The sequence below is a fragment of the Nerophis lumbriciformis genome, linkage group LG24, assembly GCF_033978685.3.
Source record: "Nerophis lumbriciformis linkage group LG24, RoL_Nlum_v2.1, whole genome shotgun sequence".
Lineage (NCBI taxonomy): Eukaryota > Metazoa > Chordata > Actinopteri > Syngnathiformes > Syngnathidae > Nerophis > Nerophis lumbriciformis.
In genome coordinates, this window is record NC_084571.2 from 31336006 (window position 1) to 31355000 (window position 18995).

Genomic DNA, 18995 nt, shown 5'->3' on the forward strand with positions numbered 1-18995 from the left:
GGGTTGACTGGCACGACTTCTTCCCTCCGCAGCACCTTCATCATTGAGAAGCAGCCTCCACAGGTGCTAAAGACCCAGACCAAGTTTGCCGCCACCGTTCGCCTCCTCGTGGGAGGCAAGCTGAACGTGCACATGAACCCGCCGCAGGTCAAGGCCACCATCATTAGCGAGCAGCAGGCCAAGGCGCTGCTGAAGAACGAGAACACCAGGAAGTAAGTCGCTTTTTTTATTTCCACTTTGGAGGTCTGTAGGGTTGGGCGTCGATGAGAACCGTGTCTCATATTTTGATTCTCCCGGGAACAGTCCTTCGAGGGGAACTGCACTTTTTTTTTTTTTTTCCGTTCACAGTCATTATGAGAGACAAGAACACAGGTTTTTTTAATTTTTTTTAGCATTTTAAAGATGATCTCGGGCCCAGCGAAGCCTGCTGTGTTTCTGGGTGTTGTTGATAAATGGCTTTCGCTTTGCATAGTAGAGTTTTAATTTAAATTTAACAACTTTTGGACTCCTCTATTGGTGTTTATCGGCCACTGCCAGACACTCGTAAGGAGAAGACAGATCGATCCATAAATCGGTAGTGTTGATACCAAGGGTGGTATCAGTACCGTATTTTTCGGACTATAAGTCACAGTTGCGACTTATATTCAGGAGCGACTTATGTGTGAAATTATTAACACATTACCGTTAAAATATCATCCATCCATCCATCCATCCATCTTCTTCCGCTTATCCGAGGTCGGGTCGCGGGGACAGCAGCCTAAGCAGGGAAGCCCAGACTTTCCTCTCCCCAGCCACTTTGTCCAGCTCTTCCCGGGGGATCCCGAGGCGTTCCCAGGCCAGCCGGGAGACATAGTCTAAAATATAAAACATGTTTTCAGTTATTTCACTTTTTTTTTTGTTAAGTACATAACTCCACATGTGTTCAGTCATAGTTTTGATGCCTTCAGTGACAATCTACAATGTAAATAGTCCTGAAAATAAAGAAAACACTTTGAGTAGGGAGAAGGTGTGTCCAAACTTTTGGCCTGTACTGTACATTAAAATCAATAGAACAATACTAATTATAGATAGTTGTATTGGATTTTTAAATTACAAAATACAAATTAATTAAAGTGATATATCAACACAATTTTAGACATACATTAAACAAAAAAAACAACATTTAACTTAATTAAACAAAAAAGATACTTAAGGGATTTTGAAAACTTTATATACCAATTGCTTTCCTACCATCCATCCATCCATCTTCTTTCGCTTATCCGAGGTTGGGTCGCGGGGGCAGCAGCCTAAGCAGGGAACCCAGACTTCCCTCTCCCCAGCCACTTCATCCAGCTCCTCCTGGGGGATCCCGAGGCGTTCCCGGGCCAGCCGGGATACATAGTCTTCCCAACCTGTCCTGGGTCTTCCCCGTGGCCTCCTACTGGTCGGACGTGCCCTAAACACCTCCCTAGGGAGGCGTTCGGGTGGCATCCTGACCAGATGCCCGAACCACCTCACCTGGCTCCTCTCCATGTGGAGGAGCAGCGGCTTTACTTTGAGCTCCCCCCGGATGACAGAGCTTCTCACCCTATCTCTAAGGGAGAGCCCCGCCACCCGGCGGAGGAAACTCATTTCGGCCGCTTGTACCCGTGATCTTGTCCTTTCGGTCATAACCCAAAGCTCATGACCATAGGTGAGGATGGGAACGTAGATCGACCGGTAAATTGAGAGCTTTGCCTTACGGCTCAGCTCCTTCTTCACCACAACGGATCGATACAGCGTCCGCATTACTGAAGACGCCGCACCGATCCGCCTGTCGATCTCACGATCCACTCTTCCCTCACTCGTGAACAAGACTCCTAGGTACTTGAACTCCTCCACTAGGGCAAGATCTCCTCCCCAACCCGGAGATGGCATTCCACCCTTTTCCGGGCAAGAACCATGGACTCGGACTTGGAGGTGCTGATTCTCATCCCAGTCGCTTCACACTCAGCTGCGAACCGATCCAGTGAGAGCTGAAGATCCTGGCCAGATGGAGCCATCAGGACCACATCATCTGCAAAAAGCAGAGACCTAATCCTGAAGCCACCAAACCGGATCCCCTCAACGCCTTGACTGCGCCTAGAAATTCTGTCCATAAAAGTTTTGAACAGAATCTGTGACAAAGGGCAGTCCAACCCTCACTGGAAACGTGTCCGACTTACTGCCGGCAATGCGGACCAAGCTCTGACTCTGATCGTACAGGGAGCGGACCGCCACAATCAGACAGTCCGATACCCCATACTCTCTGAGCACTCCCCACAGGACTTCCCAAGGGACACGGTCTAATGCCTTCTCCAAGTCCACAAAGCACATGTAGACTGGTTGGGCAAACTCCCATGCACCCTCAAGGACCCTGCCGAGAGTATAGAGCTGGTCCACAGTTCCACGACCAGGACGAAAACCACACTGTTCCTCCCTAATCCGAGGTTCGACTATCTGGCGTAGCCTCCTCTCGTACACCTGAATAGACCTTACCGGGAAGGCTGAGGAGTGTGATCTCACGATAGTTGGAACACACCCTCTGGTTCCCCTTCTTAAAGAGAGGAACCACCACCCCGGTCTGCCAATCCAGAGGTACCGCCCCCGATGTCCACGCGATGCTGCCGAGTCTTGTCAACCAAGACAGCCCCACAGCATCCAGAGCCTTAAGGAACTCCGGGCGGATCTCATCCCCCCCCGGGGCCTTGCCACCGAGGAGCTTTTTTAAAATATCAAATAATATTATTTATCTCATTCACGTAAGAGACTAGACGTATAAGATTTCATGGGATTTAGCGATTAGGAGTGACAGATTGTTTGGTAAACGTATAGCATGTTCTATATGTTATAGTTATTTGAATGACTCTTACCATAATATGTTTGTCACGACTGGGACTGTGGCGTGGTTTGTTCTCCCGAGGTGCAAAAGATTTGGACCATACGTGGCGTGAAGGGGAGTACATGATTTATTTAAACACTATAACTACAAAAAAAAAGGATCAAACAAAAGGTGCGCACAGGGGCGGAAGTACAAAACTTGACTATAAACACAAAACTTGCACAAAGGCAGAAACTATGAACAATTAAACAAAACTTGCAAACTATGGCATGAATAAAGAAAACTTACTTGGACGAGAAACCGGCATGAAAAAAGAGCAGCAAGGGTCTTTAGGGTGTGTGGAGAGTGTGCAGAAGCATAAATGCGGGATGTCGCCAGAAAGACAAACTTAAATACTACAGACATGATTAACTAAAACAGGTGCGTGACTCAAAACGTGAAACAGGTGCGTGACGTGACAGGTGAAAACTAATGGGTTGCTATGGTGACAAACAAGAGTGCACAATGAGTCCAAACGTGGAACAGGTGAAACTAATGGGTAACCATGGAAACAAGACAAGGGAGTGAAAAGCCAGAAACTAAAGAGTCCAATAACTAAACAAAACAAAACATGATTACACAGACATGACAATGTTACGTTAACATACCAGGCACCTTCTCAGTTGGTTATTTATGCCTCATATAACGTACACTTATTCAGCCTGTTGTTCACTATTCTTTCAAATGTCTATTCTTGGTGTTGGCTTTTATCAAATACATTTCCCAAAAAAAAATGCGACTTATACTCCAGTGCGACTTATATATGTTTTTTCCGTTCTTTATTATGCATTTTCGGCCGGTGCGACTTATACTCCGGAGCGACTTATACTCCGAAAAATACGGTATATGATCGATTTGGTCGATATTTTTATTTTCCCAAAAATGTATACATATTTTGGGTCGTTTTTTTTAATTTCCTGCACATAGCAGGACTTTGAGGACTTTGTTTAGTTATTGTGTACTATTGACGTTGTTTTAAACAAACAATTGTATGTAATACAGTAGTAAAAAGAACTACCGTATTTTTCGGACTATAAATCGCAGTTTTTTTCATAGCTTCAGCTCCAGTGCGATTTATATATGTTTTTTTCCTTCTTTATTATGCATTTTCGGCAGGTGTGACTTATACTCCGAAAAATACGGTACTTTAATTATTGTGTTGATATTGTTACAGAGCAGCATGCAACCCTGATCAGAACACCGCTATATCCAACAAATAAACAACACAATATGTGTAAATGTTTTTATGTGGTTTCCAAAAATTAAGTGAAACGTTTGTGAAAGTGTACTACTGCGGAAATTAACTTTATAGCATTTATGTTCAAGTTCAAAGGATTGATATTATACTTGAAAATAGTCCCGTGAGAAATTCATAGTACATTTTTGAGCCTCGTAATCGAGAATTGATGGAAACCGGATTATCTCTCATGACTATTATTAGTTTCTGGTATTTTGTTTAATTTCCTGTCCAGCGCTTTTATTTTTGTTCCATTTCCTGTTTGCCCCCTCTTTGCCGCTTGCTCTGTCTGAGCAATGGCTCCCTCATCTGTTCCTGTTTGCCAATTAGGATTGCTTTTTATCAGTGGCCAGCAAGGCCTTCTCTGCTGGCCTAACATAACCAGAAATTATAATCATAATTAAAGATAAAAGTCATTTTTAATGTACTTTCCCTAAATATCTAAAAGTATTCCTATTCTCTTCATGTCATATTATGCTCCTTCCAGTGCTGTTGTTTTTAGGTTAGAGTTTGTATCCAATCAGAATTCATCTATCTTATGTTGCCATGCTGTACCAAATCTGCCTGGGGCCTTCAGAATCAACAATGCGTTTACGAAGTGAACGGACACATACAGTTGATAGACAGTTGCCATAGCCAATCAGATCACGAGTTGTTGTCAGTAAGACCTTCTAGCTGGCCTTACTCTGTGATTGGATACTCACTTGGGAGTCCCAAGTGAGTATCCAATCACAAGTAGAGATGTGCGATAATGGCTTTTTTGACGATATCCGATATTGTCCAACTCTTAATTTCCGATTCCGATATCAACCGATACCGATATATACAGTCGTGGAATTAACACATTATTATGCCTAATTTTGTTGTGATGCCCCGCTGGATGCATTAAACCAGGGGTCCCCAATCACCGGGCCGCGGATCAATTGGTACCGGGCCGCACAAGAAATGTAAGAAAAAAAGTATATATATATATATATATATATATTTTATTTTATTTTTTTAAATTTTTTATTTATTAAATCAACATAAAAAACACAAGATACACTTACAATTAGTGCACCAACCAAAAAAAACTCCCTCCCCCATTTACACTCATTCACACAAAAGGGTTGTTTCTTTCTGTTATTAATATTCTGGTTCCTACATTATATATCAATATAGATCAATACAGTCTGCAGGAATACAGTCCGTAAGCACACATGATTGTAATTTTTTATGACAAAAAAACAAATAAAAAATAAAAAAACAAATTTGCAGCTACAAAAAGGTTGGGGACCACTGCATTAAACAATGTAACAAGGTTTTCCAAAATGAATCAACTCAAGTTATGGAAAAAAATGCCAACATGGCACTGCCATATTTAGGCCCCGCATGGCCCATTGCATAAGGACTCCCACAGGGAGTCCTTATGCAATGGGACATAAGGACCTATTGAATTTGTAAGGTTTTATTCTTTATTATTAGGGCCCGCATGGCCCATTGCATAAGGGTTAGGTTTTTTTTATCAAATCTTTTTTATCAAAAAACCTAACCCCAAAACACAAAATTGCGCTCTAGCGCCCCCTAGGAAAAAAAAAAACTAGACTGCCTGTAACTCCCACTAGGAAGGTCGGAGAGACATGAAACAAAAACCTTTATGTAGGTCTGACTTAGACCTAGATTTCATAATAGTATATTCTCGGGCAAAAATCAACAGGAAGTTGGCTATTCCCCCTTCAAGACAAAAAAGTACTAAAAACAGTAACTTTTGCCTCTTTGAGCTGTAATTTCACCCCCTTAACACGCTTCAAAACTCACCAAACTGAACGCACACATCAGGACTGGCAAAAATTGCGATCTAATAAAAAAACCTAACCCCAAATTTAAAAATTGCGCTCTAGAGCAATTTTTGAATAAAACGGAGAAAAAACTGCTCCTCGGAAGACAAAAATGACAAAACTGCCTGTAACTCCCACTGGGAAGGTCGGAGAGACATGAAACAAAAACCTCTATGTAGGTCTCACTTAGACCTACATTTCATAAATTGACAATCCCCAGCAAAAATCAACAGGAAGTTTGCTATTCCCCCTTCAAAACACATTTTTTGTAAAAACCGGTCACCTTCCTTCAAAAACGAACTCCTCTGAGCGCGTTTGTCGTTTCGCCTTCAAACTAACACAGGAGAGAGATTGAACCCTTGTGATTACAATGACAGAAGCGCTTTTTTTATAACTGCTCCGGTTTTGATTTTATGACCCTTCAAAGACCCGCTGCGCTGATGCTGCTGCGCTGCTGTTTTTTTAAGTTGGCTGCTTAAAAGCAGAAAACACCAACGTGCCCACACAATGCAGACAAGGTAGGTACACTAGACAAAAGTCTTGGGACACTTCAGACTAAAAGTAGACAAAAGTATTGGGACACTTATGACTATCACTGGACAAAAGTATTGGGACATTTAGGACTAGCACCTGCCAAATACGCGGGCCCGACCAATGCTGCTTGCAGCTTGAATTATTATTGAAGTCACAAAGTGCATTATTTTTTTTAACATGCCTCAAAACAGCAGCTTGGAATTTGGAACATGCTCTCCCTGAGAGAGCATGAGAAGGTTGAGGTTGGGGGAGTAGCAGGGGGTGTATATTGTAGCGTCCCGCAAGAGTTAGGGCTGCAAGGGGTTCTGGGTATTTGTTCTGTTGTGTTTATGTTGTGTTGCGGTGCGGATGTTCTCCCAAAATGTGTTGTCATTCTTGTTTGGTGCGGGTTCACAGTGTGGCGCATATTTGTAACAGTGTTAAAGTTGTTTATACGGCCACCCTCAGTGTGACCTGTATGGCTGTTGACCAAGTATGCCTGGCATTCACTTGTGTGTGTGAAAAGCCGTAGATATTATGTGACTGGGCCGGCACGCAAAGGCAGTGCCTTTAAGGTTTATTGGCGCTCTGTACTTCTCCCTACGTCCGTGTACACAGCGGCGTTTTAAAAAGTCATACATTTTACTTTTTGAAACCGATACCGATAATTTTGAAACCGATACCGATATTGCATTTTAAAGCATTTATCGGCCGATAACATCGGCAGTCCGATTTTATCGGACATCTCTAATAGAAAGCCACAGAAAAAACTTGCCGGTACTCACTAAGAAGGAGAGCAACATGTTGATTAGGTGGCAGATATATATTTGCAAGGCCATTTTCAAGAAGGATATTTAAGAGGAACTACATTTTGTGAGACGAGGTCGGCCGACAGCGAAATGGTTTGCCCACGACTTTCACACGAACCAACCGACTACGAGCGGTACCACTGGCTTATACGGTGTCGAATGGGTTGTACAAATTGTGAGTTCAAATATTTTACTTCCTAATTTTTTTATGTTTCATTTGTTTTATACAATTCGTTTAATTTTGACAGTACCACATAAGATATGTTTTAAGTTAAAGTACCAATGATTGTCACACACACACACTAGGTCAGGGGTCGGCAACTCAAAATGTTGAAAGAGCCATATTGGACCAAAAATACAAAAACAAATCTGTCTGGAGCCGCAAAAAATTAAAAGCCATATTACATACAGATAGTGTGTCATGAGTTATACATTGAATTGAGATGACTTAAAGGAAACTAAATGAGCTCAAATATAGCTACAAATGAGGCATAATGATGCAATATGTGCATATAACTAGCCTAAATAGCATGTTAGCATCGATTAGCTTGCAGTCATGCAGTGACCAAATATGTCTGATTAGCACTCCACACAGGTCAATAACATCAACAAAACTCACCTTTGTGCATTCATGCACAACATTAAAAGTTTGGTGGACAAAATGAGACAGAAAAAGAAGTGGCATAAAACACGTCCTCGAAAGTCAGAGAAAGTTATACATGTAAACAAACTACGGTGAGTTCAAGGACCGCCAAAATTAGTAGGACAAAACGGCGCTCGCCAAATACTTGAGTCAGTGAAGCATGTTTAATATAAACAATGTGCTTTATAACAATTATGGAGGTTTGTGTCATGTTTGTCCTCCTAGAGAAACCATACTAAAACAAAAAATATATTTTTTCCCTCATCTTTTTCCATTTTTCATACATTTTTGAAAAAGCTCCAGAGAGCCACTAGGGCGGCGCTAAAGAGCCGCATGCGGCTCTAGAGCCGCGGGTTGCCGACCCCTGCACTAGGTGTGGTGAAATTTGTCCTCTGCATTTGACCCATCCCCTTGTTCACCTCCTGGGAGGTGAGGGGAGCAGTGAGCAGCAGCGGTGGCCGCGCCCGCGAATAATTTTTGGTGATTCAACCCCCAATTCCAACCCTTGATGCTGAGTGCCAAGCAGGGAGGTAATGGGTCCCATTTTTATAGTCTTTGGTATGACTCGTTTTGTCCACTGTTGAGGGGATTCAATACTCAGTAGTGTGCAAGTGGGTTTCTGCATAGTATTTCTCCAGCTGTGTCCATGTGGTGACATAAATTACGGTATTTTGAGAGGGGAAGTCGGACTAAATAGGGCATCACTGAAGGCAGAGGTGAGAAACGCCCGGCCCACCACCGCTTTTTATGCATTGTATTTCCACGCTGCATACTGTTCCCTGTTGCGCTGTTTTTCTTTTTGTCATCAATGACATTTTTGCCTGCACTTCGGCTGCCGTCTCCACATCCAGACCAACAACACCCAAGCCAGGAAGTAACTGTAATCGTCCAAATTCAAACGATGCCCAGCGCTCGAGGTCTTACTGTTGTGTCCTCGTCTCACCGCAGAGGCACGCCAGGAACTCCAACAATGCCTCAGAAGGATCCACTTTTAGCCTGTTCCGTCGCCTCGTTCCACATTCCAAAAGCAGTCAGCAGCGTCGGCCGCGAAATTGCCGAACAGTACGTGCCATTATCAGCTGTTTATGCCTTCTGTGCAAGCAGCCCGGGAGGCAAAGGGAAAATTGCAGTACGGCCGATTCAATTTCATGCAAAAAAAGGTGTGAACGTGAATGTTCTCATTCATCCACGTCAGGGAATTAAATGAACTGTTCACATTGTCTTCATCAGTTCATGTGCTCAGACTTAGATTGGACACCTCTAGTCTTAGAGAAGTGGTTCTCAAATGGGGGTACGCGTACCCCTGGGGGTACTTGACATACTTGCCAACCTTGAGACCTCCGATTTTGGGAGGTGGGGGCGTGGTCGGGAGTGGGGCGGGGCGTGGTTAAGAGGGGAGGAGTATATTGACAGCTAGAATTCACCAAGTCAAGTATTTCATACATACATATATATATATATATATGTCTTAATAAGGTTATCCAAAAAATAGTGCTCGATACCGTAGTAGAGCGCAATATATGTATGTGTGGGAAAAAAAATCACAAGACTATTTCATCTCTACAGGCCTGTTTCATGAGGGGGTTCCCTCAATCATCAGATCTGATGATTGAGGGATATATATATATATATATATATATATATCCACACATTCTTGCCATCTCTGTCGTAGCATAGCTTTCGTCGGTAAAGTGTGCGGAACAAACGTCCAATTTCTTGCCACTTTCGCATCTTTGGGCCACTGGTGCAACTTGAATCCGTCCCTGTTCGTGTTGTTACACCCTCCGACAACACACCGACGAGGCATGATGTCTCCAAGGTACGGAAAACAGTCGAAAAAAACGGAAAATAACAGAGCTGATTTGACTGGGTGTTTGAGAAAATGGCGGATTGCTTCCCGATGTGACGCCACGTTGTGACGTCATCGCTCCGAGAGCGAATATTAGAAAGGCGTTTAATTCGCCAAAATTCACCCATTTAGAGTTCGGAAATCGGTAAAAAAAATATATGGTCTTTTTTCTGCAACATCAAGGTATATATTGACGCTTACATAGGTCTGGTGATAATGTTCCCCATTAAAGACACTCAGATGATTAAATTAACACGTACCACCTGTGAAATCTAGTCACCTGCCAGCTGTGTCTCGCCGTCAGCACCACGCGCTGGCCACACCTCCCTCCACAATGCCCTTGCCTCATTTGCATTAATTGTAATCAGTTTTGTTCTGCAGCGTTAGATTTGATCAAAGGACTGCAGGTGGTGACATTTAATGTTCAGCGTGGCGGTGAAGAGACATGTACACCTGGCTCTGTAAACAAAGGCATTTCATTTGCAGTCCAGATGCGGGGAATTGTCGTCTCCACTACACTGCGTGAGGCTCCTGAACGCCTGTGAGGAGAGGCTCGTTGACAACATTCACCGCAGAGAAATACGTGCTTACATGTCTCCAAAAACATCGGAAAAAGTCGCTACTTTTGTCGGTAGTTGATTTTGAGGAAAACAGTGTGAACGTGATGTTTTTGCCCTCTTCTTTGTGTCTGTTTGCTGAAAGGAGCTCAAACCCATGTCCTCCATCTCAAGGTTGGCAACAATGGGGAATGCAAGCCAACCTATCGCACAATTGTGTTTTTATTTGTAAAATGTTCCCATGGATGGCAAACGTGTGGTATTAGAGTGAATACGGACAGCACACGAAGGAGCGTGACTATTCTTGTGTCCCCTCCTAAGAGGATAAATACGTTGGATCCAGAACCATCCTCTAAGATTAGATAAGCCCTATTTACCATGAATTGATTAACGTGGACCCCGACTTAAACAAGTTGAAAAACGTATTGGGGTGTTACCATTTAGTGGTCAATTGTACGGAATATGTACTGTACTGTGCAATCTACTAATAAAAGTCTCAATCAGTCAATCAATGAGAGCATGAACCGAGCAGTCCAGCTGCGATCGATCCAATGCCCTGAGAAGTGAACATGTTGTTAGCATCTGAGAAAATGTCGTACAATGTTTCTCTGTTTCTGTCTTTATCCCCCCTTAGTGACAGCAGTGGAGAAATCCTCAACAACAACTGCGTGATGGAGTACCACCAGACGACGGGCACGCTCAGCGCTCACTTCAGGAACATGGTGAGTGGCGTGGGAAGTGGTGAATGACGGTAGTTTAGCTCCCTAACTCAGGGGTCGGCAACCCAAAATGTTGAAAGAGCCATATTGGACCGAAAATACCAAAAACTAATTTGTCTGCAGTCGGAAAAAAAATTAAAAGCCTTATTTGAGTTTTATAATAATAGCAACTCATAATGTACCGTATTTTCCAGACCATAAGGCTCACTGCCGACGAACCGGTCTATTCAGGTCCATTTTCATACAAACCCTGTTTCCATATGAGTTGGGAAATTGTGTTAGATGTAAATATAAACGGAATACAATGATCATTTTCAACCCATATTCAATTGAATGCACTACAAAGACAAGATATTTGATGTTCAAACTCATAAACTTTATTTTTTTTTTGCAAATAATAATTAACTTAGAATTTCGTGGCTGCAACACGTGCCAAAGTAGTTGGGAAAGGGCATGTTCACCAATGTGTTACATGGCCTTTCCTTTTAACAACACTCAGTAAACGTTTGGGAACTGAGGAGACACATTTTTTAAGCTTCTCAGGTGGAATTCTTTCCCATTCTTGCTTGATGTACAGCTTAAGTTGTTCAACAGTCCGGGGGTCTCCGTTGTGGTATTTTAGGCTTCATGATGCGCCACACATTTTCAATGGGAGACAGGTCTGGACTACAGGCAGGCCAGTCTAGTACCCGCACTCTTTTACTATGAAGCCACGTTGATGTAACACGTGGCTTGGCATTGTCTTGCTGAAATAAGCAGGGGCGTCCATGGTAACGTTGCTTGGATGGCAACATATGTTGCTCCAAAACCTGTATGTACCTTTCAGCATTAATGGCGCCTTCACAGATGTGTAAGTTACCCATACCCCCATACCATCACAGATGCTGGCTTTTCAACTTTGCGCCTATAACAATCCGGATGGTTCTTTTCCTCTTTGGTCCGTAGGACACAACGTCCACAGTTTCCAAAAACAATTTGAAATGTGGACTCGTCAGACCACAGAACACTTTTCCACTTTGTATCAGTCCATCTTAGATGAGCTCAGGCCCAGCGAAGCCGACGGCATTTCTGGGTGTTGTTGATAAGCGGTTTTCGCCTTGCATAGGAGAGTTTTAACTTGCACTTACAGATGTAGCGACCAACTGTAGCTACTGACAGTGGGTTTCTGAAGTGTACCTGAGCCCTTGTGGTGATATCCTTTACACACTGATGTCGCTTGTTGATGCAGTACAGCCTGAGGGATCGAAGGTCACGGGTTTAGCTGCTTATGTGCAGTGATTTTTCCAGATTCTCTGAACCCTTTGATGATATTACGGACCGTAGATGGTGAAATCCCTAAATTCCTTGCAATAGCGGGTTGAGAAAGGTTTTTCTTAAACTGTTCAACAATTTGCTCACGCATTTGTTGACAAAGTGGTGACCCTCGCCCCGTCCTTGTTTGTGAAAGACTGAGCATTTCATGGAATCTACTTTTATACCCAATCATGGCACCCACCTGTTCCCAATTTGCCTGTTCACCTGTGGGATGTTCCAAATAAGTGTTTGATGAGCATTCCTCAACTTTATCAGTATTTATTGCCACCTTTCCCAACTTCTTTGTCACGTGTTTCTGGCATCAAATTCTAAAGTTAATGATTATTTGCAAAAAAAAAAAAAGTTTATGAGTTTGAACATCAAATATATTGTCTTTGTAGCATATTCAACTGAATATGGGTTGGAAATGATTTGCAAATCATTGTATTCCGTTTATATTTACATCTAACATAATTTCCCAACTCATATGGAAACGGGGTTTGTACAAAAGGCGCACCAGATTATAGGGGGCATTGTCAGGTTTGTCACTGACAGTTCAGTTAGGTTTTGGTTTTTCCTGTCTTTGTTTCCTGTCAGCGCTCTTATTTTGGTTATTTCCTTATTATCTCCCTCAGCTGTGGCTGATTGGCACCTGGCCACACCTGGTGTCAATCAGCCAGCTGCTTTTTGAACCTGCCTTCCTCTCCAGTCAGTGCTGGATTATTGTCGCTAATACTTGTTGTCACTACTACCTGTCATAATACTTGTCGTTGTAGCTCTGTCTACTTTTGTTCGCTCTGCTCATGTCATAGTTCCTTCGTGTCACAGTAAGTGTTTTTGTTTCTTGTCGACAGTTAGCCTTTGTGCTATTTTAGTTCATAGCCAAGTTTGTTCTCCGCCTTGTGCGCGCCTTTTGTTTGTTTTTTTGCTATAGTGTTAAATTAAATCATGTTTTCCCGCACAATGCCTTCCGCCTTCTCTGCATCTTGGGGTACGTCACCAACATACTCTGACAGGCATATTATATTATTTTTTTCTAAATGTAGAACACTTCCTTGTGGTCTCCATTGTCACGTGCGGGGGGTTTGCAGCTTGCTGCGAGGTTCGTTCCCCCGGGATGCAAACGGACCACTCTGGACTAGGGCTGTAACGAACGATTAATTTGATAATCGATTAATCTGTCGATTATTACTTCGATTAATAATCGGATAAAAGAGACAAACTAAATTTCTATCCTTTCCAGTATTTTATTGGAAAAAAAACAGCATACTGGCGCCATGTTCTTTCAACTTGCCAAATAAAACAAGGAAAATGTACAAAAATGCACACTTTTGACACCCCTGCTATAGATAATAAAAAATTAAATCTGATAAATGTATGGATAAAAAGCAGAGCCTGGCGACGCATGCACGTTTATCATAACTCTCTCTCTCTCTCTCTCTCAGTCTCTGCCCTTCCCTCACCAATGCTGCTGCTCGCACAATTTGTTTTGTTTTTAACCCCTTCTTAACCCTGAACGTACATTGAAAATACACGCAACCATAACTCAAAATGCCGGACATTTGAGGCATTTAAGAAACACCGCTCGACAGCCCCGCCAAAGAGAACATGTCTAGCAGCGACCGGGCTAGGATAGAGTGACCATACGTCCTCTTTTCACCGGACATGTCCTATTTTGCGGAGCTGTCAGGGCGGCGTTTCATAAATGCCTCAAATGTCCGGCATTTTGAGTATTGTTTACACCAGTGTTTTTCAACCTTTTTTGAGCCAAGGTACATTTTTTGCGTTGAAAAAATGCAGAGGCACACCACCAGCAGAAATCATTAAAAAACGAAACTCAGTTGACAGTAAAAAGTTGTTGTCGCAATTGTTGGATATGACTTTAAAGCTTAACCAAGCATGCATCAATATAGCTCTTGTCTCAAAGTAGGTGTACTGTCACCACCTGTCACATCACACCCTGACTTATTTTGACTTTTTTGCTGTTTTCCTGTGTGTAGTGTTTTAGTTATTGTCTTGCGCTCCTATTTTGGTGGCTTTTTCTTTTTTTTTGGTATTTTCTTTTAGCAGTTTCATGTCTTCTTTTGAGCGATATTTCCCGCATCTACTTTGTTTTAGCAATCAAGAATATTTCAGTTGTTTGTATCCTTCTTTGTGGGGACATTGTCGATTGTCATGTCATGTTCGGATGTACTTTGTGGACGCCATCTTTGCTCCACAGTAAGTCTTTGCGGTCGTCCAGCATTCTGTTTTTGTTAATTTTGTAGCCTGTTCAGTTTTAGTTTCGTTCTGCATAGCCTTCCCTAAGCTTAAATGCCTTTTCTTAGGGGCACTCACCTTTTGTTTATTTTTGGTTAAAGCATTAGACACCTTTTTACCTGCACGCTGCTTCCAACATCTACAATACAATTAGCTACCCGCTGCCACCTACTGATATGGAAGAGTATTACACGGTTACACTGCCGAGCTCTAAACAGCGCAGACACTCAACAACAACACATTTGCTTACTATAATTAAAGATATTTTTAACCCAAACAGGTGAAATTAGATAATTTCCCACGGCACACCAGACTGTGTCTCATGGCACACTAGTGTGCCTCGGCACAGTGGTTGAAAAACACTGGTTTACACAACGTGCAGTACGCAACTTAATATGTCGGTGTGGAAACTCGTTCGGTACACTTCCGCACCGAAACGAAACCCCCGTACCGAAACGGTTCGATACAAATACACGTCCCGTTACAACCCTATTATTTTGATTATTGTTTCTCAGCTGTTTGTAAATGTTGCAGTTAATAAAGGTTTAAAAAAAAAAAAAAAAAAAACCTAGCCTCTGCGCATGCGCATAGCATGGATCCAACGAATCGATGACTAAATGAATCGCCAACTATTTTTATAATCGATTTTAATCGATTTAATCGATTAGTTGTTGCAGCCCTACTCTGGACAGGACGTGCTGGTAGGAACATGATTTATTTGTGAAAATCAAAGAAGTACCAAAAACCGAAAACAAGCCGAAGCAACAACGTGCCGATCGCACTGGAAGCTAAGGCTACCACTTAGCATAGACTAGAAGACAAGGAATACTCACGTAGCAGGTTGCGTGTAGAAAAACAAAGAAGCCAGGTTGACTGACTGGCAAAGGCAGGCTTAAATAATGCCTCTGATTAGTGCTCGAGAAACAGCAATCAGAGGCAGGTGAAAATAATAAGTAGCCATGGTAACTAAACAAACTCAAGGGTGCACAACAACGGGAACTAAGGGAGTCCAAAACTTACAGAAAATAACAAAAACATGATCTGGGCCACGGATCATGACATACATAACATGTAATGGTGGTTCTTTGGTCAAAATGTTGCATAGATGATGTTTTACAGATCATCTTCAAGCCGCTTCAGGATGCGCCGTTTTGTGGGCGGTCTTATATACGTGGCTCACCGTCGACAGCGTCTTCTCCTTGTCATCTTTGTTGTAGCGGTGTAGCGTACAAGGACGGGAGTGGAAGAAGTGTCAAAAGATGGAGCTAACTGTTTTAATGACATTCAGACTTTACTTCAATCCATCAATCAAAGTGTGTCTCAAAGGGCTGCACAAGCCACAACGACATCCTCGGCTCAGATCCCAAAGTATGGCTGAGCTACAAGAGGAGATAATCTTGTCTTTTTGATGTTTGTCTCAGATCAATCGTCCATTAAAAGGTTATGTACCCATTCAATTGGCTCTTTTTTTTTTTAATTTGTGAATAGCGTCACCATGGTAACACAAAATGTTGCCAACTTAAAGTACTGCCACAGGCGCGAGTGAGACCTTTCCGACGGTAGGGATGATACTCGAAATCGATTTTCCCGGTTGTTCGATAAGAAAAGAACCGAGTCCCTTTTTGAGAACCGGTACCCGTTATCGAGACCACTATAGTAAAGAAAAAGAGTTGGTTCTTTATTCGAATCCCTGGGACATCACAAGAAATGACGTCACGTAGCTCAGTCATTAGGCGCAGATAGCGAAAGCAGGAAAAACAATGGACCGGAAAAAGCGCTCCAAGGTGTAATAAAGTTCAAAACAAAAGGTATAATCCAATGAATAACTTTACTGAGAGATTTGAGCAGGGTACAAACACATGAAGACTTTTACGACCAACCGGAAACATAGCAACCAGGCTAGCAACGCACCTCCTTTACGGCAGCTGTCGCAACGTTCTTAAAGCAACCGCAGCACATACATATATATATACAACATATCTCCCTCTTTTAACTTTTGTTTTTCTTTCCTTGTAAACAAAATAAAATCACACTGTATATGTGTTGTCTGTCTAATTATAAATAATGCAGACGTAATTATAAATAATGCAGACGAGGCGTGTTGGCTGAGTTCTTGACGTTTACTTTCACAGCGTGCTCATAACCTCATTCTTAGCTGCCGGCGTAGCGACATGCAACAACACTTTTCGGGGCTACCGCGCATACTCTTCACTCCCATTGCATGCTGGGTAGTGTAGTTGTTATATTCCCTAGCTCATAACATCACATCTTTCCCCCTATAAAGAAATAATGTTAACTCAATAAAGTGTATTTCTTTTTTTAGCTTTAACTTTTCATTTTTTAGCATTGTAACCACATTTGCAAACAACTTTTCTCTTCATAGAATTTTCTTTCAATAAAGAAATAAAGTGCAAAAATGTCAAAGCATCATAACAAACTCTTATGTTCCAAGAGCAGCAGAAGTGCACTTTTTGGAGAGCTGTATTATTTTCAGTTTTGTGCCCAAGAGACTGATTTTATTTAACACTATTATTATTTATTTATGCCATAGTTTTAACATGTTTTGTTACTATTATTATTAATGATTTAACCGTAGTTTGTTGATGAAAATTCTAATCCCTTATTTTGTCCCTATTTTCCATATATAGTATGCAGTATGAAGGCCTTCACATTTATTACATACGGTCTTTGTCTTTGTCACATGTCCGTCCTTCACATAGTCTTTGAAGCGGATCAAGCGGTCGGACAGGAGAGGAGCAGAATCCGTCACCGAGGAGAAGTTCACCATTCTCTTCGAGTCCCAGTTCAGCGTCGGAGGCAATGAGCTGGTCTTCCAAGTGAAGGTACACAAACGGACGATAATTATAACAGTGATGAATAACCACTAAATAAATAAATCCATGTATTGATCTTGGTCTCTCCTAACAGACATTGTCACTGCCGGTAGTGGTGATCGTCCACGGGAGCCAAGACAATAATGCCACGGCCACGGTGCTGTGGGACAACGCTTTTGCTGAGCCGGTAAGTAGAAAAGAATTCCAGTTTTTTTTTCAAACCCTTTTTGACCCTTTTTTCTGGCGACCACTCCTTCCACATTTTTCAACCCATTTCAAATTCTAGGAATTCCTTAATACCATTTCTTAATTAAAGATGTCACTACTTCAACATTTCTCGACCGACTTGTAAAATTCCAACACCAACCATCCATCCATCCATCCATCTTCTTCCGCTTATCCGAGGTCGGGTTGCGGGGGCAGCAGCCTACAGGTAAAAGCCAGTAAATTAGAATATTTGGAAAAACTTGATTTATTTCAGTAATTGTATTCAAAAGGTGTAACTTGTACATTATATTTATTCATTGCACACAGACTGATGCATTCAAATGTTTATTTCATTTAATTTTGATGATTTGAAGTGGCAACAAATGAAAATCCAAAATTCCGTGTGTCACAAAATTAGAATATTGTGTAAGGGTTAAATTTTGAAGACACCTGGTGCCACAAACTAATCAGCTGATTAACTCAAAACACCTGCAAAGGGCTTTAAATGGTCTCTCAGTCCAGTTCTGAAGCCTACACAAACATGGGGAAGACTTCAGATTTGACAGCTGTCCAAAAGGCAACCATCAACACATTGCACAAGGAGGGAAAGACACAAAAGGTTGTTGCTGAAGAGGCTGGCTGTTCTCAGAGCTCTGTGTCCAAACACATTAATGGAGAGGCAAAGGGAAGGAAAAACTGTGGTCAGAAAAAGTGTACAAGCGATAGGTATCACCGCGCCCTGGTCAAGATTGTGAAAAAAAACCCATTCAAAAATGTGGGGGAGATTCAGAAGGAGTGGACAGCTGCTGGAGTCAGTGCTTCAAGATCCACCACCAAGAGACGCTTGAAAGACATGGGTTTCAACTGCCGCATACCTCGTGTCAAGCCACTGTTGACCAAGAAACAGTGCGAAAAGCGTCTCAACTGGGCTAAGGAAAAAAAGAGCTGGACTGCTGCTGAGTGGTCCAAAGTCATGTTTTCTGACGAAAGCAAATTTTGCATTTCCTTTGGAAATCGAGGTCCCAGAGTCTGGAGGAAGACAGGAGAGGCACAGGATCCTTGTTGCCTGAAGTCTAGTGTAAAGTTTCCACCATCAGTGATGGTTTGGGGTGCCATGTCATCTGCTGGTGTCGGTCCACTCTGTTTCCTGAGATCCAGGGTCAACGCAGCCGTCTATCAGCAAGTTTTAGAGCACTTCATGCTTCCTGCTGCTGACCTGCTCTATGGAGATGGAGATTTCAAGTTCCAACAGGACTTGGCGCCTGCACACAGCGCAAAATCTACCCGTGCCTGGTTTACGGACCATGGTATTTCTGTTCTAAATTGGCCCGCCAACTCCCCTGACCTTAGCCCCATAGAAAATCTGTGGGGTATTGTGAA

At 42.4% G+C, this 18995-nt stretch overlaps 1 protein-coding gene across 1 annotated transcript in view; it reads left to right on the top strand.

Annotated features, from left to right (window-relative positions):
• Nucleotides 1-18995, top strand: part of LOC133620548 (inactive phospholipase C-like protein 1) — a 323140-nt gene that overhangs the window by 34461 nt on the left and 269684 nt on the right. Inside the window, exons 8-11 of the mRNA XM_072915928.1 lie at nucleotides 33-212; nucleotides 10938-11025; nucleotides 17295-17417; nucleotides 17503-17595. Of these exons, the coding sequence (XP_072772029.1) occupies nucleotides 33-212; nucleotides 10938-11025; nucleotides 17295-17417; nucleotides 17503-17595 (484 nt within the window). The remainder of the gene's footprint in view (nucleotides 1-32; nucleotides 213-10937; nucleotides 11026-17294; nucleotides 17418-17502; nucleotides 17596-18995) is intronic.